We start from the raw sequence: 21,646 nt of genomic DNA, 5'->3' as shown, positions 1-21,646 counted from the left end.
GGGCGGGCCGGGCGCTCCTGGAAGTCACGGCGCCGGCGAGCGGGGCGGCCCCGCGGAGCGCGCGCACAATAGAGCCGGCCGCTGCCGGCCGTCGATTGGGCGGCGGCGGAGGCGAGGGCGCGTTCGGATTGGCCGCCAGCGGCCACCTGCTCTGGGCGTTCCCCGCCTGCCTCCCTCCGCCCTCCTCTGGCTCCCGGCGGTCACGCGGGCCGCGATTCACAGCGCGGGTTGCGCTGGCGTAGCGCCGCGGGGCCGCTCTGCTGCGGCGCTCCCTGCGCCGGGAGCGTGGCGGTGGCGGCGGCGGGGGGCGGGCGCGGCGCGGGCCGGGCGGGGCGCGCGCCCCCCCGCGATGGCGCTGTGTGGCGGCGGCGCGGCGGAGCGCGGGCGGCGGCGGGCGGCGTGACCCCGCCGGGGGGCGGCCGCGCTGCATGGGGCCGGGGGCCGGCCGGCATGGAGGGGGTCCTGTACAAGTGGACCAACTACCTGAGCGGTGAGTTCCTGCCCGTGCTCAGCCTTTGCGGGACGGGCGCCGTCATCTTCTCATATATGCATCTATACAAGTAGATACGTGTATATATATATATATATATATAGTCACTGTGTTTGCTGGGTGCGTGTCACCGCTGCCCCTTGACTCCGCCATGCAGGCGACCGGCCCCGGCGCTGCCTTATTGTCACTGCCCGGCGTTTATCCCGGTGCCGGTGCCCGTCCGGGGCGCCCTTCGCCCTCCCCGGGTTGTGGGTTGGGGTTCGAGGTAGTTTGGATGCTCTGGGTCACAGCTCGAACAGCGAACTTCCCCGTTCTCCACACACCCCCGTGCAACTTTTATTGAGGCGAGCCGGGGATTCGGGGCATCCTCAGAGCTGGGAGGAAAAGGTGCTGTCACTCAGTCCAACTTGGGGAATTCGGATGAGAAGGAGTGGGTGGGGAAAAAAAAAAAAAAATAAAAGAGAGAGAGAGAAGAGGTGGAGAGAGGTTGTCCTGCTAGCTCTAGGCCCAGACTTTAGTTTTTCGTGTGTTCTTGTGCCACGGAAGGCTTGGTTTTCGTGGCAGATTGGAAGCAGCCGTGTGTGGGCAGAGTTTGCTCAGCGGAGGATAGAGGTGGTGGGGTCAGAAGCCCCCCGTGTTCCCATGGGATGCCCACTGCCGGACGCCTTCGAGTCAGGGGAGGCAGAGACGTGTGATTTCGGGTTGTGGATGGGGTCTCGCCAGGTGCAAACCTCTCTGTGGTTTGTTGGAACAGTTTGGAAACTTGAAGGTCAAAGAGAAATAACCACGACCACCTTGACGTTGCCAGGTGCAAGTGTTGCTCAGTAGTGTATATACAAGGGCTGCTGCCTTGCTTGAATTCTTTCCTGAGAGGCCGGAACAGCTGCACTTCTCTGGTTAGCTGGGAAACTGTAGGAAATCGAAATTAAACAAAGAAAAAGCTGCAGCACAAGCGAGTGTTGAATTCACGTGGTAGGGATGGGAGTGCAGGAGTGGTGCATGAGACTGGATTTATTGCTGTGCTAGAAGATTGCCGTGACTTTTCCTCTTTAGGCAATAGGTGTTCTGAGATGAGAATCAAAATTTGTCAGGTTTCAGTGAACAGACGTGGATTTTTGTTGTTGTTGTTGTTGTTAATTATTTGTGAATGCTCTTGAATTATGAAGTGACAGCAGGAGTAGCTATGCTTGCCCTTTTCATTTGAATTGCAGAACTGTAGTAGTGATATTAGTCCTTTCCCCATACTAAAAACACCTATGGTTCAGTTGATTGGAAGTTTTTACGTGTTTTTCTTTGCATTGCTGAGATGCTGGGGTGTGTCTGGAACCCTTGTGCTTGGTTTTGTGCCATGAGACCTGGGAATGTGTGTCTGTGGGGAACAATGCATGTTGTAGATAACTGGCTGGTATTTGACATTTAGTGCCTGAGTGTGCCTGTGGTAGGATCAGCTGGTCTTCTGTTTTGATGCTAAGATGAAGAGTAAGAAATATTCTGTTTTCATCAAAGTTTTCTTTTGCTAGCCACATTGATAAACACTTCCATTCAAATGACCCTTCATGAAGAAGGATGATGCTTTGCAAACGTCAGCCTAAGGGAATGCAGATTGAAGGAAGCTTTTCCTTGCATATGTAAGATTTGTACTGGGTGAAAACTAGAAGAGATTTTACTGTCAACAGAGAGAAAATCTGTGATGGAAAATTGAAGCATCCTTCTGATTTCTTGTTGAAACTTGAATCTTCTATTAAGTGTGGTGATCAAGGTCACTCTGTGCCTTTTCTCTAGGTTGTAGAATGCCCATGGTGTGTTTGAGAACAGTAAATTTGCTGTTCTGCAAGCTGTCTGTACATACTAGTGCTTTCTTTTGCTGTAAAATGAAGACTTCCTGCCCTGAAGCCATTAAGTTATAAATTTATGCATATATATATATATGTGTGTGTGTGTGTATATATATATGTATATATATAATTTCTGGAATGTGATGTTCATTGTAGCAATAACAAAGAGCTGGAGAGTGAGAGACAGGAAAGCCTCCTTTCAGGGATTAAGGGAAGTAAGAGGGTTCAACAGGTCATTCAGAACAGTGTTTCTGCCAGTATTCTGCCCCCAGTAGTTTTTTTCTGCTGCTCAGTGTTGATGAATCAGGTGCTGTATAGTGTAAATGATGCATGCAAAAAGTAGGAAAGTTGTGTGTCATCTCTCTGTGTTGGTGTGTGCCTGTGCTAATAACACAGTGCTGATGAATGAGGAGGACCCCTCCCAGTCAGAGAAGAGATAGGACATTGAAAAAAGAACAAGCATAAAACTGTGGAAAATATTGGCTTTTACCTCTCGCTGTGAGAGAGGAACTGATGGGAGTTTGTTGGTAATTTAGTCTTTTCTGGGAATTTGGATTTTGTAGTGTCTTATGTCATTGCCATCATGAGAGGTCAAGTCCACATCAACGTATTTCCTCCCAGCTCTTGGGCCGGGAGCTAGATCTGTGTTGCAAATTACATAGTTACTGACAGCAAGAACGTTTCAGAAATAGGAAACAAGTTTAGTTTTCTGTGGGCAAAGGGCAAAGAAAGCCCGCCATGATTGTCGCCAGTTGAAAGATCAGTTTGCCTTGCTGCTTGAACAAGTTATCTTGTTTGTAATAAATGGACTTGTTTGCTTTATATAGATCAGAATAAATCAAATCAATATTACCTGATTTCTGCTTGGAGGTAGGGCTTTTCCTCTGGTGTTGATCCTGCACTCACATTATGGTTTCGATATGCAGGGTTTCCAGTGCTACCTTGGAAATCTCTTGAGTTTAGAAAACTGAGATTTTTAGCGTTTTTCTGTCCCCTAAAGCAATGGCTACCAGATAGTGATTTCTCAGTGTGTTACTTTTATTTAAGTGAAGTGTGCCAACTTTGGATCAGATATACGTTCACGAAGCTCTAGCCTGTGAAAATCCATTGGCATCTTATTTGCAGTGTGTGTCCTTCGATTGCTCTTTTCTATGCTTCCCCCACTAAATTGGTTAAAACCTTAAGAGAGCAGGGAGCTTTGTGAACAGAATTATCATCATATAAAGTGAAACAGCCCTTTTTCTCTTGGACATCTGCATATAATGCATCTGCAAACTTCAAGTTATTAATCCCCAAAATTCAGAGCAGGGTGACTTAAATCACACAGGCATGTAAGTTGGCCTCAGCTGAGCTTATAGTCAAAGCATGTAACATGATCTTTAAAAATCCTTTGCCAAAAGTCTCTATCTGATGTTAGCTTTGTTTGGTGGGGGTGGGGGTGGGGATGGATGTGTAACTATTGTTCCAGTACCGCTTACTGTAGTAAGCAGTTGGAATGACAGAAGTGTCACCGGGTGCCTTCCCTGGAGCTCCTCAGTCTGTTGTGCTGCCGTTGCCTGCAGTCCTGGCTGAGCACAAACCATTCTGGTGTGGGCAGCATCAAAGGCAGATCCTGGCTGCGGTGTCCTAGCGTGACTGATCTCCAGCTGGGGAATGCTGCTTGCAGGAGAGAGCAAAGCTGAACTGCACGTGAACGCTGCTCTTTGCTGCTTGGAAACTGTCTCCCATGGGACTCTCCAACTGAACTTAATCTGCAGTGCATGCTCTTTGTTGAGCATAACTTCTGATTAATAAAATAAATTGATTTAGTCTTTGGAGTTTGCCTTGTAAAAGGCATCTACGATTTTTTTCTCATCAGGTCTATAGAATGAGTAAGCTATTGCTGGGAAACAGCAGGGAGCTCCCTTCAGTGGTGTGTGAGAGAGCCTGGCACTTTCAAATTGATTTTTTTCTTTCTGCTAAAGTTCACTTTAGTTCAGATCTTCAGTGTAGGCACACACCCTGCCTGGGATTGCTAGCCACAGGCAGGATTGCTCCTAACTCTGGAAGAGATGATATGGATCAGCTCCTGGCTGTGGGGTTCAAAGAAACTTCATCATTAAATGAAAAATAATGACTGCTTCCACTGGCTTGCCTGGTATTTGTTACATGCTCCATGAAATGGCTTTGATCACTTTCCTTTACGAAGCTAAGCTTTTCCTGATATTTAAATATCCACTTCCTTATTTGTGCTGAGTAATTCTAACCCTAAGTAATTCATCTTCCTCAAGGTGTGATGGACTCGCCTTCATGCCATCACCAGTGATGCTGCATCATGCTACATAGTTGAGTTAGCTCTCCCCGTCTACCTGTATGTAATCATCCCCTCTCAGTCTATTGTTGTACTTTGGATTCTTTTCAGTTTATCCCAAGACACCAAGAGCCAGCACCAAGCAGTACATTTCAGCTTCCACATAAAACTTTAAATTACTCTTGTCTCTAATGATTCAGAATTCCTTAATAAACTTGGGGGTAGAGCTCAAGAAAATGTGAAAAAGCATTAGTTCTTGTATCTTGGATCTGGATACACGTGATATTGCTTAGAGCAAGTCTTTGTTTTGGGAGTTTAAGAAATCTGACCTTTTAGGTCATATCCTTCCAGCTGATATCAAGCTCTGGAAATAAGCTCCTCTGTTTCCAGATGTGAGGAATTAATCAAAAACTTCACACTTAGATAAAGATTTGGTTCTAAAAAGTCTTTTATAATTTTCCTCTTCATTTTAGCCTCTGGGTACAGTCCAAGTTCCAACTGTATAAAATTAGAAGTCTGGCTTTTGTGGAGGTGGACCTAGACAGCTGAGGTTTCTGTTGCCTTCAGGGCAATGGTCTGCCTTCTATTACTGGCTGTAGCTGCTCTCAGGATCCAGGTTATGGTTTAGATGGATGCCTGACTCTCAGCCAGTTCTAGCTGGATGAGACTTTTCATGCAGGATACTACAGGGACTGATTAGTTAATTCTCTTTGGATTTTGATTAATTGTCTTTGTGTGATTTTACCTTATTTCTCATTATTTTCTTCCCCTTCCCTCTGCATTTCTTCATGCAACAAAAGTCTTGCTTTTGTCCAACCTTTTTGGAATTGTGCAATGTGCTCACAGTGGGAAGGTATGATGAGGCTGCAGGAATGGAAATTGGTGTCCCCTCTCTCCTCTGTAAGTGTTAGAGCAGTGCTGCAGAGCCTCCATGGTGCAGCGTTCCCTGCCAGGTATGCTGCAGTACCAGTGCCTCTGCATTCTGTTCCTCTGCACTGAAGTGAGTAAGTGATTGCAGGAAATAGCTGGGTAGGACAGAAACCAAAGGTGTGGTAGACTGATGGTGAAGAGATACCATCATGTGGTATCTGTATGTGCTTACATACATTCAGTGTGTGGCCTGATAACCAGGGGTCAGAGAGGGGAGCAGCTCGTTTGCTGGCACTGGGAAATATAAACAGAGGAGGAAAACTCCCAGGAGCTTTGTATGACTTGAATTCGTGTCTGAGCAGTGAGCCTGTATTAATGAACTTCTGCCTCCACCACAATCCCCTCTCTGCCCTTCACCTTTTCACTGCATCCCTTTCAGAAATGCCTGTCGGCTGGTACGCTCTGTGCCTTGGCTGCTCACTGCCATAAAATCGTTTGCAAACAAACCCAATTGCCCTATGATGACAGGATGCTTTTTCAGTGCTGCTAACATTGCCCTAACAGTTGTGATTGAGACAAAAGTGGACTTTGTGGAACCCCTGTGATAAAAATCGTTTTGGGAGAAGGTCATTGTGTTAAAGCCCACTCCAGCTTCCTTCTCTTGAACCTCTAGTGTCCCGTGAACAAGTGCTTTAAGAAGTAAAACCAATGGGAAAGTGCTAAATCTTTGAACTTCATTACCTTTAGGGGCTTTTTGTATTGATTCCTGCTGTTAATAAGCATGTAATCAAAGTAAAATTGCAGTATGGGCATTTCCAGAAGCTGCTCATTAAGTGACAGGATAATAGCTCAAGAAGAGGCATAGATTGTCACCCACTCTTGTCTGCCTTTCTGCTATCCCTCGTGGATGCACACTGGATTTTTATCCAGTCAAATTGTTTTGCTATAGAATTAGGGCTGCAAAATGTGTTCCAGCACCTGGGATTGCCCTTCCTAAAATACTGGATAGCCTTAGGAGGTTGTGTAGAAAAAGTTGGCGTCAGTTTTGAGTGCAAAATTCTTATATCAAGATACTCTTCTGTTTTGAATGAGAAAAAAGGGGAAAAGTTTCAAGCTTGGTCTGTGTAAGATACATTCTTGCTAATTGCTTTTTCTGACTAGAAGCGTGGTTGACCCACAGTGTCTTTGCCCTGCTAGAGCTGAGTTTTCAGCAGTTCTTGTCGTTATCAGTCACTGACACAGCCCTGGGCAGGCGATGCAGTGCTTTTGCCCCTGGGAGACAAAGCTGGAGATGGTGGGACAGTGAGCACATGGCACAGTTCACATTTGCTCAGGGTGGGTGAAACGATGGATATTGCTCATTCTCACACTGTGAGATGGCTCTGACTATCAGGACACCCACTCTGGGACTTTTCTGTGACCCGGCACAGAAAAACAGGGATTTGTCCTGCTGTGCCACCTGCAGCTAAGTCTTGGATCTTGCCCTTGTTATAAGCAGTAGGAAAGTGATGGTGGCTTTAACTCCTCCTATTAGACAGATGTTGTAACATGGAAAGGTCATAATTATCTCCTATCTGCAGTTAAAGTCTGAATTAGGGTCAAAGAAGTCCAAGGACTATCTATTGCAGAAGTTTTACAGTGACTTATTCTGAAGCTCAAGAAATTAATAAGCCTAAAGTGTTACATAATTCTCATGGAAAGCAAGCAATAATAAAAACCTGGGTGTCTGGCCTTTATGCATTTTAGAAATGCAGCTGGAACTGGCGTCTCTTAATTGCAGCTTGTTTTCCAGGTCATCAAATTGACTTCTTGAGTATGTAATTCTCCCAGATGGCTTGGCTTTGTAGATGTCTGACATGATCTACATGTCTTCAAATGGGTTTGTTTTTGTTGGTTTTTTTTTTTTTTTTTCTTCAGGCTTGGCACTTTGGAAGGAATGCTGTCTGGAGTCTGAGTTGTATAACATTAACGTTTGAATTATGTCCAAATTTCAGCTGTGTTATCAAGAAATGTTAAGTTTGCTCAGTGATAGCTACATCCAGATTTCCTGAAGTGTAATGGAAGTAGGCAGATCTTTCTTTCTGCAGAAACTTCTCAACAAGTAATGAATCCTTAGCAGGCACAGACTGCTTAAATATCTGCTTTTGTAGTGGACAATATCAGATCTTCCACGTACTGCAGGCACTAACTGTAAGTTTCACACAGGAGTGTGATATGTACTTTAACCAGTGCCTGTGAAGTCATCTGGAATATCTTCACTCTCTTCTATGGCTGAGACCTTAAGCTGCTAATCACTTTTTATTGTACTTTGTGCATTATTGGGGATTTTTGTGTACATACCTTTCCCACCAAGGTAAATTTTTACTGATAATGGTACTATGCCTCTAAAATGACATGCTGGAAGTACGAGCTTGTGCACCACCAGTATAATGGACTTAAATTCTTCTTCAAAGTTGTGTTAATGCTGGCACCAGTAAGACCTTAAAAGGTTCAGCTTTACCTTTCCATATCAGGTGAAATCTGAATGCTCACTTCCAGAAATTGCAATATTCCTATGGCAATTTATGGGAGGAAAATAACACTGAACAAACCCAAGACTTGTGTTCTTGGAAGTGCCTAAGTATCTTTTTGCTGCTTTGGTTTTTGTTTTATTTTTTCTTTCCTCCATTCTTCACTTGTCTGCAAAAATGAAGCTTCTGTAATTAAAGACTGTATCCCTGTGCAGTGCCCATGATTTGTCAGCCACATGCTATTTTTAGCTGGTTGTTTAGGATAACCTTCCCATGGCTGCTGACTTGGTGTCAGTGAGTACCAGGTGGTTAGTGCATCTTCAGGCAGAACCTTGCTGTGAGTCTTCTTTTTTCTTTTTTTTTCCTTTTTTTTTCTTTTTTTTTTTTTCTTTTTTTTTTGTTTTGTTTGTTGGTTTGGTTTGGTTTGGTTTTCCTTTTACAAAAATGTGTTTTTATTGGTGTAACAATTCTGTTGTGAGAATATATATTGTCCTAGGTTAACAATGTCTATCACAGTCTTTTTAATACGTATCTAATAATTAAAGAAGAGTTGGCTTCTGCAAAGGAATAGATAGTTGCTGTGTTCCCCGCAAGAAAAACCCCAAGACCCAGAACCAAGAAAACAAACCAAAGTCTCAAAAATCTATTGATTCATAACATATTTTTAACCAATCTCCAAAGTGATGGAGGCAGAGTGATTTGTATGTTGGCTAATTGATTGCAAACCCTTTGATTGATGGGATGCAATTTGGTTGAGCATCAGCTGCAATTGTAAGCTGTAGGAGCATGGCTGAAATGATTCATGCGCAGCAGCAGGAACTCCAGACTGAATTAGAGGCTTGTATTGACTGTGGCGCTGTGCATTATTTAAAGAATTGGTTCTGTGCCATTGAGTGTCTGAAGCAATTAACTGCTTCTCTCTGCTGAACAATCACTTCCTTTTTTTTGTGAGTTCCCACATATCAATAGTGACTTTTAGGATAGTTTCTTTATTTTGGAGGCAAGACAAGCAGCAACCAGTCTTGCTGAGATAGATATATATATATATATATATATATATTAAATTCTCATTGTTGTGATTTCTTTCCCCCCTTTCATATAAAGAAAAGAGGTGTTGAGAATACTTCAGATTTTTGATGTTTTTATATTCTTCTAGGAAATAATGGAAGAGAATGAAATAATATTTATGTTTAATTTATTTTCCAGCCACCACACAGGGTTCAGCAATCTATAAACTGGGTTGGATGGAATGCAGTGGTATTGATTTTAAAAAAAAAATGAGAGGAGGGGCAAGCCAGACTATATTTCTGCTGTTAGCCTGAGGCTTTAGGCTTTTCTAATCTTAAACTGCATTGTGCTTGGTTTCAGCAGCAGTCTAAAAAAACAGTTTTCAGCCCGAAAGGAGCTGTCATTCCTCCAGTGTGATAATCAGTCCAAGGCCAGCCTGGGCTCCTGCAGCACAGGGTTGGTTGGCAGAGCCCTGGTGCAGGGGACAGCAGAAGTGAGGACCCTCTGCCAAATTATCTAAGAGCCATGTGGCACACACAGTCTTGTCCAAGTGTTCCTTCCAGAGATGGTTTGCTGGCACAGTGTGGGAGTGTCAGAATCTCAATCCATTGGACCTGGCCAGGGAAGCTTGTTGCAGCTCAGTAATTAAAGCTGCTTTCCTCCAGTGACGTTGCTGCCTCATTTCTTCTTAAGTTAATGAGCTTGTACTTTTTAATTAGACATAAATGGTGGCTGTCAGGTTGTGTTTGGTTTTATCTTTTCATACTGCTGTAGTGCTTCCAAAAGTAGGAAAAAAGGATAATGTACTTATAAACTTGGGCAGCAGGGCGGGCAAAAGTGTGTTCAGAACCACTGGTGTGGGTCTAGCCTTGTGTTTTGGTTCTTCTCTGGGAAGGTATCCAGAAGTTCAGGTCAGTAATTCAAGGCTGTTTTATGTGGGCAGCACAAGGAGTTTCAAGAGATGTTGAAACTGAAAGATGGTGTTCAGAAATCAACAGATCCACCTCTGTTCCTCTGATTTTTAAGAGATTCTTACATGTTGTTTTTCAAGATAACCCTTCCTTCGAGGGAGGAAGACTTGTAAGGCAAGACAGCAGGGGGTGGCTTTTGGGAAGAGTGAAGAGGTGGGTTGAGGAGTGGTGGAAGGAATTAAGGGGTGGTGAACTGAGGAGGTGGTTTTGGATGAGAAAGTGAGTCAGCAATGCTGTGTTAGCAAAACTACTGAAAATAACATATGGCATCTCAAGAACACATACTGCTGAGGTCCAGCTGTGTGCAGAATGGACATGTAGGTGCCAGCAAGCAATGGTTGTGGTGTACAACATCCGAGTCTGTTCACAAATCTTAATACTCCAAAGGGTTTCGTTTTCCAGGGGGACCGAGAATCTTTGGGGCCATATTTGCCCTAAGTCTCAAGTGAAAGAGATGGTGGAATTGCGGGGAGAGGTGTAATTGAGAAATGCCGTTTTGTTTTTCAGGCTGGCAGCCTCGGTGGTTCCTTCTCTGTGGTGGCATCCTGTCCTATTATGACTCTCAGGAAGATGCCTGGAAAGGTTGTAAGGGAAGCATCCAAATGGCTGTTTGTGAAATTCAAGGTAACTAAGATACAGTAACACTCAGCTGCAGGAAGTTTTCCAGTAATGTTACATTCAAGATGAGATTTCAGGTGACAAGAGGTATTTGGCAGCTTGATTTCTCTGGTATGTATTTGCAGTAACTTGATATATGTGTGAGTTTTTATACCATAGTATTTTGAATATGTTGAGAGAACTGCAAGCCTCTAATATCATGGGTATTCTACGTGCAGATGGGTCACTCTTTTTCGTGAGCTATGGTGGAACATCACACAGCTTCAAATGACTCCTCATAAACCCAGAGCTGAAGCCTGAAACAAGAATAATAAACTTCAGTACTAGGTCTGTTCAGTCATATTGCCACATTTTTGAGGTTCAGTTAAGGGCTGGAAAGAGAGTCTTGCCAGAAAAGGATGCCCTTTCCATAATGACTCTCAGATTATACTGATCACAAAACTGTCTTTCATAGCTGCACACGTGTGTCCTGTCCATTCCCTAACTCAGAAGAGAAGTCATGAAACAGCATTGAGGGAAGCTAGGGCCATAGATTCTTCCTCTTTCATTTGCTGTTCACTGCTGCTGCCTGATACATTTGTTGGGATGTTTGGCTGGGCTGGGGAGGGCCAAGGGGCTGGTCTGAAATCTGTGTTGCTTTTAGTTCATCCTGCAGATAACACACGGATGGACCTGATTATCCCAGGGGAGCAGTACTTCTATCTGAAGGCAAGAAATGCAGTTGAAAGGCAAAAGTGGCTGGTTGCACTCGGAACTGCCAAAGCCTGCCTGACTGACAGCAGGACACAGAAGGAAAAAGGCAAGAACACCCTTTTGCTGGCACATAATGTTTGCTTTATATTTCCCCATGCTTTCCCTAGTGCATGTACATACAACTTCAGTGTCCAGCCTGTGCTTCAGTTCTTTCGTTCTGCTAAAAGCTAAGACATGTGAGAATATTAACGAGAAATTTCAGGTATTGATTTTCAGGGCAGGGATTTGAAAACTTTGGTTTTTTCTTAAAATACACTGTATAAAAATAATTTGAAAACCATGTGCTGATGGATTCTGTAAGTACAGTGAGTGAATAGGCCCCAGCTAGGGATCACTGTGATGCAGTCTGTACAAGAATGTAAGACCCCCATCTTGTACAGCTGTCTGAACATGATGACCCAGCCTCCCACATCAGTGTCTCTTCAGCTTTGGAGTTCCTCACATCCTTTCCTCCCATATTTTGTCTGGGCTGTCTTCTGCATTTTGAGAATGCCTCAGCAGTTAAGAAAAGGTTTGCACTGGGTTCCAAATCTGTTAGTATTCAGAAACTTAAATCTGATCATGGTCAGGCTGTGAAAATTAATTCACTTGCTGCTTTGCTTTCACCAGCAATCTCACTTTTCCCTCCCCAGTGAAAACTCCTCTTACTTTCAAGTGTGGCATTAGTCCAGAACATTGTGAGGCTTCATGCTTTAACCTTGTTACAATGACTATACAGAAGATGGGAAAACAGCAAATTATTCATGTCCTGAGCAAATTCAGGGGGTGGTGAGCACCTCCCTTTCCATGAGGTGAAGATTCCCTGCTGCTCCTCTTAGCCTTATGTGTGTTATCGCCAGGCTTTGCATCTACTGGTTCAAACTGAGTCAGAACTGAGCAGAAGTTGCTACTGTAGAGTCCTTTGCCAGGTGGGGATCTGATGTGCAGTGCCTAGAAGCAGAACAAAGTTATATCTGTAAAGTGACATACAGTAGCACAGGGTGAAAAGCTAGTGACCTATTTGCAGAACTAAACCACATTAGTCTTTCTAACAGACAATTTATTTTATAATTCAGGGACTCTAAGATCAAAAGCATTACTTCTGAAAAATCTCAGAATGACTGTTAATCTTATCTGGATTAGTCTCAGTTCTGCACTCTCCGTTTCTCAGTACAAGAAACATATGGACACACTGGAGTGAGTCCAGCAAAAGGGCTGCTAAGATGATATAAGGAAATATCTAGTGAGAGAGCATAAAAAAGATGAAGCCAGAGTCTTCTCAGTGAATGAACAAGAGAAAATATGCATGAATTTTGATACAAACCACTCAATTGAAACAAAAATGTTTATGTTTTGAAGATGAGGGAGCACTGAAAGGCTGTGCAGAAGAGGTTGTATAGTCTCCACCCTTGGCATTGTTCAAAACCTGACTAGACCTAAGAAATTTGCTCTGACTCTACTTGAACAGGGCAGTAGGACTAGCTGATCTCCAAAGGTGCCTTCCAACCTCCTTCATACCATGATTCAAGGATATCTGTATTAAATTAATCCCTTTCTGTTGGAAGAATGCATCATTTATGTCCTGTGTTTTCTACCTACAACCCTATCTGAACAATGCTATTGCTTGCACCTTAAACTACTTTGTGAAAACAAAGAATATTATATGTAGGGCTTTTGTCCTATTTAAAAAGCCTGCTAAGACTAAATGTTGTGTACTTGCCTTGCATTGGATACAGTAAATTTAACTTTTCTTTTGCTTGACTTTTAGAGTTCACCGAAAACACAGAAGCCTTGAAGACTAAAATGTCTGAACTTAGACTGTACTGTAACCTCCTTGTTCAGCAAGTGCATAAAACCAAGGAAGCCAGCATTTCTCTGTCAGAACCAGAGGTACACCTCTATTTTTGCTATAGACCACATCTGTGAAGTCTTGGGCACGTAAGCTTTTCTGAGTAACCAATGTAGTATTCACTCACAGTTGCTTAATGCTGCAGCCTCCTTCTGCAGAGAACCTGGGGGAAATATAGTGCTCACACAACAGTTGTTGTTTAAATGGAGTCTTCCTGTATTGTTGTAAATGACTTGTCCTTTGTTGGGCTAGCAAGTAGTGAGATGAAATCTGATACCCGTGATCCAGACAGTAACACCTCTGTATGTGATCATGTGTTTACAGTGGATCAAAAAAAGTAAAAGATCTTTTATAAAAAGATAATTTGCATGAAGCACACATTTTTCTGCCTGAATCGTTAATACCCTGCTCAACAAAACACTGGAGAGATGGGTGCTCAGGTGCAGAACAAGCAGGCAAAACACCTGAAGGTTGATCATTTGCTTGTCTAAACCATCTGTAAAGGTACCTGAAAAACTGTTTAAGGTGAATTAAAAGACAGTGCAGAAGCATGATGTGGTGTACAAATGACTAAAAGGCACTGTTAGAACTTGCAGCTCACAGGTGTTGACCTGCAATGTGGTGTTTATTCTGCTTGTATTTCATGCATCTGGGGGAAGACTCTTTCCCTGATCTTACTGGCACTTAACTGCAAAGATTTGTTGCTAAAAGTGTTTCAGCAACAATAACTCACTCTGCAGAGATGAAGAGACAGTGCGATACCTCATTCTGCATTTTTGTCATTTGCAATAATTTTTTGTCCATGGGGTTTTTGAAATGATTATCTGCAGATCATTCTGCATCTGTTTAATTTGTAATCTCCTGTCAGTGGTGTTTCTGGGAATGCCATTGTTGAATACAATCAGGCTTAGTATTTCATGCCCTTCTAACACCAAAAAGATAGGTAACTAAGAGGCACTGATTTCAAAACACAAGCATACTAAACTTCTTGTACTGAGAGGCTGACAAGAGTGGTAACACTGCAAGGGGTCATAGCCACGGTAATACGTGATGCCAGTTCTCTGAGCAGCTGACACATTGAATTTTAATTCATGTTAACCAGAAATCACAACTGTAGCAGCTGTGGGCTTTGCAGATATTAGTTGCTCCAAATTGATCTTCTGTGGTGAGTCTATTTCTTCCAATTGATTTCTTCCCACAGAGTGAGATTGATATGGGAGCTCTGTTGAAATCAACCTGTGACACTTTTCTGAAGACTCTTGAAGAATGTATGCAGATTGCAAATACTGCCTTCACTTCTGAGTTACTGCATCAGACCCCACCTGGATCCCCAAATTTAGCAGTTCTCAGAACAAGCAAGGTAATGGCCAGTATCTTCTCTCAGCCTCAGCAGGGATGCTAATGGATCTTTTTGTCAAAACTAGTGTTTGTAGAAGTAGGGAATGCCTTTTTACCCATATCATAGCTACTGATCCTACACTGGACATACTCTGCTATTTCTTGTGGTTTGCAAGTGAGGTAGGGCCATTTTTTTAATAAGCAGTGACCAGTCTCTTAACCTTTAATGACGGGTGAAAATCATTAAACATTAACTTTCAGGGCCTGAAAGTTTTGCAGTGGTGTTTCACAGAAAGTCATACAGTGATGTTTCAAAATACCTTGGCTCTACAGCAAGTTTGTCCACATGGGAGCTCACAGCAATTAGGACTGTTAAGCTACAGCAGTATTGGATATGTGCTAATATGCCACTCGGAGCTGATGAATTTAGCTTTCTAATGAGAAGGCCACTTTCTTGAATCCTGGATCCATAACTACATATGGAGCATCTCTGGCAAACAGTAGGAAGGCAGATGCATGACTGCATCTGAGAAATGAGATTGCTTTACCATACCTGATATCTACCTCATATTTCTTCTGGTTTTTGAAAACTTTTTTGTTAAGTAAAGAAAACATTGCAAAGGAAACTCACTGTTTTGTTTCTTTTCCATATGCTATCTGGTGTCTCATTTGACACTTGCTAACTATCTTCTGAAATAAATCTTCTGATTTTCTTTCTTTTCCTTTTTCTTTTTTTTTTTTCTTTACAGGTAAAGCACTCTGTCTTGTCCAGTCACACCTCAACAGAAAGGTATAACTGATGTCTTCACTGTCAGTCTCTTTCTGATCTGTGTTTGGCTGTTCTTTTCTTATTGCTACTCTACTCTTTCTGGATGCAGGCAGAATTGTATCACTCTGAGCTGCCTACTTGGAAGCAGGTGAAACAAAAGGGATCTGGCTCATCCCAGTTCATGTCTCTTCTCTATCAGCCCTTTCCCCTTCATTTTTCTCTGCAGTCCACTTGGTGTCTTACTGCTCCATCACCAGCCAACTCTCTCCCACCTCAGTGCTCCTTCCTGCATTTTAGATTCCACTCTGTAAGCTCATAAAAATCATCGATGGTGAGCACACTGATTCCTGGTGTAGGTGGCAAGGATGTATATTTTAAAGTACTAATGAGGGGATATTCTAGAAGCTACAATACCTGCCTGCAATTTTCTTTTCTGTAATTGTATTTTTTTGACTATGTACCTTTTTAATAAAGATCATTGTAAATGTATTTGAACTCTGCAAGCTGAGGTTGAATTTTTAATCCTCTTTGCTGCAAAAAGCTGCCTCATTCTCATTTTAGGTCTAAGTTCTTTGCTCAGAGCAGCCTGTGACAGCCTGTAACTTCTGTCAACTATTTTTCTCTTGTTATTTGTGTGTTCACAGGAAGAAGCTTACCAAGCAATGCATTATGGGCTAAATATTATTCTTTCCCTTTCTTCAGGCAGGTGGAATTGAACCCCTGTGAAAATGGCTGTGTAAAAGCAGAAATTAACCATCAAGAGCAAGCAGTTATTAAAAGTATGAAAAGTCTAAACTTGGAAACAAATGAGGGGACTGGTGATGTTTATGCTGAAGATCATGTAGCAAAGGATTTGGCAGGTAAGTATATGCATAGTCTTTTGTCCAGGATGATTATTCTGTAGGTATAAATTAAGGAAGGTGTAGGCTCCTTGTGAGACTGCTGATCCCTGACTTCCCGGAGAGAGAATATCAGTCTTTTAGTCTGACACTGCCCCTTGCAAGTTTTCTCAGCATAGCTCCTGCTGCCTTTGTTGATGGGACTGAATGGAAAAGGAAATCAAAAATTTGTTTTTGGACAAGTTGATGTGTGTAGCAAAACAGCCAGGCAGAGCTTGGGCTCTCTGTGCACTGTGGACAGATACATTATTCCCTGCCAGTATGTAGGGCTGCGGTGTCAGAAGGGGCTGTGGAAGCTTTGTGTGCCTGTCTGAGGGCTTGAACTTCTAGTAACTCTGGATTGCTCTGACAAATGTTTACAGAAAATTAACCCTTTTTCTGCAGCTAAGTGTATCCTAGAAAGTATCTTATTTCTTCTTTTGTCTTAGCAGTAACATCAAACTGAGATTTGTGTGTGACTTCAGTGAAATCCTGTTGAACTAATTCAGTATAAAATTCCCTCCAGTATGGTTATATTGTTAAGGGCTGCTTAATTTGAATAACTATTGATGTAACATGATTTTTGCACATCCTGTTGAATGGACTGTACTGTTCTTGAACAGTGGGTTTTTCTGCCTGGCTGTTATTCCAAAATATAAATATGCAGTCAGTGAGTCAGCAGAAGTTTTTAAGTCCAAGTTAATGATAATAGTGATTTTTGCCCTTTTGGGTTCTCTTGGGAGTTTTTCCCATTTTTGGGGTTGGTACTGTGTAATGTGGCAAGTCCCTGCAGAATAACACACACATGACACCATTTAGCATAATGTCAATAAAACAGCACTAAAGCAAAGACATCAAACTACTTCAAGTCGTTGGTGTCATTTAGCTACTGTGGTTCCTGTGCGCAAAAGAGAAGAGGCTACCCCCTGTTGGGTGCACACATTGGAGCTGCAGAGTTTTGCTGTCACTGTAGGGTGTCAGGATGGTGCAGGGCCATCCACAGAGGGTGGGCTGACCCAGCCAGCCCAAGGGCTTTGTCTCGCTGATGGCTGTAGCTGGGTGCTCCCTCTGACCCCAAGAGCTTTGTCCTTTCTCAGATACGTTTCCTTCCCTCTCCCCTTTTTTAAGAGCAGTCAGTCTTTAAAAGAGCTTGAGCACTTAACTCCCGTAGCAAATTTCTCTATCACTTAGGGCTTACAGTGTTTGTGTTTGAAATTTCAGTGGACCCAGGGTTTTTGCACAGCTCACCTGCAGGGTCACTGCGGACTTGGGCTGTTTCTCTACCCCCCAGCCTGTGTGACTTGGTGAAGGACACATCAGTGGTATTGCTCAAACCTCTGTCATTCCGTGGCAGAAACGCTTTGCTTGTGAAAATCAGTGATGTCTGAGGCCATTTTTATTCTGCCTAGAGTAGAATGGCTGGTCTGGGTATGAGGGGTTTTCTTTTCACCCAGCACCAGGTTTGTTCAGTGGTTCTGCAACTAGTAGGGACTGCTGTAAGCCTGCTTCCAGTTGTCACTTGGAGGAAGAGAGTTCCTTGCAGCTTCAAGCTCAGTTCCACTTCAGGTCTCTCTCTAATCCTCACTGACACTTGAAAGTATTCCTTTCCTGGAAAGACAGGTTCCCTGGGAAATCCTGGGTGCTAGTTTGACAGTCTGGCAGCAAGATGTGCTGTAGCTGTGACTTGTATGATGCAGATGCTGTGAATCATTTTTGCTTCTTTACTTGTTCTCTGAAGTTCTCCATGAGGTCAGAAGGTCTTACCGTGTATGGAATCTATATGAAAGATTTTGTCTTTCCTTTGTCTTCCTTGTGCTGTATGTGAAACAGATGTACTTGCCCCCAGAGGAGAAATAAAATAGACCACAGTGGGGAAGATGTACCTGGATCTTTTTCTGGGAAACTTTAAAGATATTAATAGAGAGAATATTACAGCCTTTGATACCAGACAAGAGTCCATCTAAGCAGCCAGTTTGCTTACCTATCAGAAGGAGTAAACATGTTTTATTATTCTTTTGCTTTTGAAAATGAACTGTGGCACTTTGGCAATACTGGGAAAATTACAACCATGTGAGAAGCAATCTTCCTTTCAAGGAGATGAGTCAGGTCCCTGCTGCACCAAATTGCTTCTTCAGTGCTCTTCTTTCTCACAAGACTGTCCTTGCTGAGGTTGTGTGGGCTCACCTGTACTGCAGCCTGGTGCTTGTCTGTCTGATTAAAAGAAATGGGAGTGACTGATTGAAATGTGGTCTGAGCACCTACCAAACCTGCAATGAGAGCAGTGGTGCTGGTAGGGATGTTTTAAACTTCCGTTATCCAGGTATCCAAGTGCCTTCCTTCAAACAGAATGGCATAGTGATGAAAAGGAATAACAATATGTCTATGTAACTGTTCTCTTTTTTGGTTTTTTTTTTTTTGTTTGTTTGTTTCCTATAAATGTTAGGCAGTAAAGACAATGGAGAGGACAAGCTGCAAGCTATAGAAATCGGTGGTGCCCACAAATTGCTGCAATTGGAAACAAATTCTTTAAGTGGATTGACTCTGTGTGAGGAAGAAAGAAATGAAAATGCTTCTCCTACCTTCTTCAGTGTCATGAGCAATAGGTAGTACAGATTTCAATTAAAAGGATTATTGCAACTTAATGTTAAGCCTTTAATTGACTTATTTTTAAGACTTTTCTGTCTGAAAAGCTGTATTTACTGAGATTATTTAACAAGACTGCCTACAGCACAGTAATTGGAAGAAGATATCTTTTGTAAAATTAGCTGTACAGAGCAAAGTGGGAAGGTTTTTTCACTTGTTTGTAATTGCAGGCCTTGCTTGCACACCACCCAATGTGTGTTCTCTGCAGTCAGTTACTTCAACATAGTAAAACAAAAACCATGTTGGTGGTTTCATGTCGATAAATTTTACCTCTGTGCAAATGACTTGGACAAGAAATCTAATTTTGCTTTTGGAAGTGACATAAAAAGAATTGTTAAGGTAACAATATTTTCTGCTTGTCCTGGACACCAGGTTCAGTGATATTGAGCTTCGGGAGGAGGAGGGCATACCGACAGAGGAGTTCCTGGAGTCGTGTTATGCAATTGTTCCTGTTCTGGGTAAGCAGCTTCTTTTCTCCTGACTCCTTCTGACTGCTGCTAGCAGCAAGCAAAGGTGGAGCAGTTGGGTTGCAAAATTTATTTCTTCACTAAAATGATATAGTAGAACCAGTATCAGCAGAATCAGTTTGACTGGTACCAGAACATGTTTCTTACCCCTTTGCTTTAAAGAGGATCCACTTTCATTTAGATGGGACCCACATATAGGCTGTTTGGCAATCTGGGTGTCTGTGTGGAACAGCAATTTCTCCCCCTCAGAAAAGCAGCATAGATGCCTTACAGTCTAGTACAGCTGACAGCACACCATCAGCTGTACTCTCCATCTGATTTTTCCTAAGACTTTGATCTACACCTAGCACAGCCTCCCACCGGCTTGACCCCTGCACATAGTGAATGTGATGGCCCTGTGAGCCCTTTGAAGACTTTGAACTATAGGTCAGAGTATTTTAAAACTTGTAGCAACTGGGATGGATTGGTTTTATACCAGAGAAAAATACCAGTTTGTCATTCATTTAGTATTTTCCTGCCATTTAGAAGGATTGTTAAAGGAGTAAATTAAATTATTTCTTACTAAAACATGAGAACTGGAAAAAGATATAGTTTTAAAATATGGCTTTTATTTTTTTCTTTTCCACTAGACAAGCTGGGACCAACTGTTTTTGCTCCAGTTAAAATGGATTTTGTAGGGAACATCAAGGTAACAACTTATTTCTACCACTGATTTTAGTTTTTTAAACAAAATATCTACTTTAGACACTAGCACTCAAGAATCTTTGTGGTAGGATTCAATACTGAAAGGTTATTTAATATTTGATAATGTTGCCATCTGTCAGATTATTGCACTGAAGTGCCCCTAATTCTGTTCTGACAGTACATGCTGTGTTTAATAAATCCAGTTGTGTGCAAACTTATAAAATACTTGATTGACTGCCAAGTAAAACATCTGTTACACCTAATGAATATGACTTTGATTCTGAGCTGTATAGGTTATAAATCATGATGTGATGTTAGCAATGTTGACTTTAGCCTGTAAAATAAATGGAGGGGGTGGGGGAAAAAACCCTTTGCTCAATCAAGTAGGAGGAAGTTAATGCTTTAAGAAGCAGTTTCTCAGCAGACTGGGGGAGATCATGCAGGCTTAGTTCTTGTTCTGGAAGTTCTTCCAGCTTCAAGTGCCTTCTGAAGAACCTTTGAGAACCTTTGAAATACTGGTTATGAGACAAAATGTGTTCATAGCAAGTTCAGAATAATAAAAGCAAAACATATCTTCTGAGTGTATGCTAAGGAATATTGTATACAATCAGATTTGTTTGATTGCTTATCGTATAGAAGGTAACCACTGGAAGACTGAAAATAGCAAGAGAAATAATGCTATTTAAAAACCAACACATAGAATATTTATTTAAGTGATAGCTGCTCCTTTAATGTGGAAGAAAAATCTCTGTCTGCCCCTTATATATTGTGTCTTTTGTTTGTGTGAGGAGTTGTGTATAGAGACTTGGGAATAAATTGAAACTATAGGCATGCTGAACATGCTAAGTGTAATATTGAGAGTTTGCAGTGGTCAGAAGGTAAATTTTGCTTGTAGTGGAAGCTCTGGGCAAATGGGACTTTGCTTGAAGAGCAGTTTGAATTAATTCCTTTCTTCCAACGGAGAGGATGTCATGGGAACCTCCAGAATTTTGTTGGACAGGAATGGTAGGTCCCATGTAAATTTTTGACTGAGATGCTTTATTTTGGTTGTGTTAGACAGTTGTGTGTGGGGTGTGCCCTGGGATGGCATGCCCAGCGTGGCAAGGCAGCCATACCCTGGGGAGTGTGTGACATCCTTGGGAATCTGTAGGATCTTTTAGCGGGGAAGAGTCCTGATGAATGTGTGGTATTTATAGGCCCCTGTTGGGTCTTAAAAAGCCTAAAGCTTTGCCTATTATATTCTTTCCAGAAAATAAACCAGAAATTTATAACCAACAAAGAAGAGTTTAATACCCTTCAGAAGATCGTGCTCCATGAAGTGAACACGGGTGTAGCACAAGTTCGAAACTCTGCTACGGAGGCTCTGCTGTGGTTGAAAAGGTAATGGCCTTCTACCTGCCTTCACTGTGAGCTGCTAGTGCAAGGAGGGGCCTTTCACCAGTGCAGGCTTGTGTACCTGGAGCAGGCTGGTTACTTCCCACAGGCTCCATCAATCCAAACTGGCCAGCTTCAAGATTAATGTGCTGTCTGTGGTTGTATCACTGCAACTTTGTCAAAAGGCCTGAAAAAGACATTGCAGGCAAACTTTTTTTCCCCGTAAAAGTGAAGTTACAATAAATGACTGACTGATCCTACTTGGCTAGGGCATCAAGCAGATGATTTCAAGCTGCAGCAGGAATGTTTAGCAGAGTGTT

The 21,646-nt window shown here is 42.5% G+C and overlaps 1 protein-coding gene across 1 annotated transcript in view; it reads left to right on the top strand.

Moving 5' to 3' along the window:
* Positions 1-403: 403 nt before the first annotated feature.
* Positions 404-21,646, top strand: part of PLEKHA8 (pleckstrin homology domain containing A8) — a 30,232-nt gene continuing 8,989 nt past the window's right edge. The window contains exons 1-11 of the mRNA XM_040068543.2: positions 404-490; positions 10,482-10,598; positions 11,236-11,391; positions 13,093-13,214; positions 14,375-14,533; positions 15,261-15,301; positions 15,983-16,140; positions 18,602-18,761; positions 19,174-19,259; positions 19,898-19,956; positions 21,202-21,332. Of these exons, the coding sequence (XP_039924477.1) occupies positions 451-490; positions 10,482-10,598; positions 11,236-11,391; positions 13,093-13,214; positions 14,375-14,533; positions 15,261-15,301; positions 15,983-16,140; positions 18,602-18,761; positions 19,174-19,259; positions 19,898-19,956; positions 21,202-21,332 (1,229 nt within the window). The 5' untranslated portion in view covers positions 404-450. The remainder of the gene's footprint in view (positions 491-10,481; positions 10,599-11,235; positions 11,392-13,092; positions 13,215-14,374; positions 14,534-15,260; positions 15,302-15,982; positions 16,141-18,601; positions 18,762-19,173; positions 19,260-19,897; positions 19,957-21,201; positions 21,333-21,646) is intronic.

Source organism: Hirundo rustica, chromosome 1 (genome assembly GCF_015227805.2).
Source record: "Hirundo rustica isolate bHirRus1 chromosome 1, bHirRus1.pri.v3, whole genome shotgun sequence".
NCBI classification, from domain to species: domain Eukaryota; kingdom Metazoa; phylum Chordata; class Aves; order Passeriformes; family Hirundinidae; genus Hirundo; species Hirundo rustica.
This window is presented reverse-complemented; position numbering and strand designations above follow the sequence as displayed.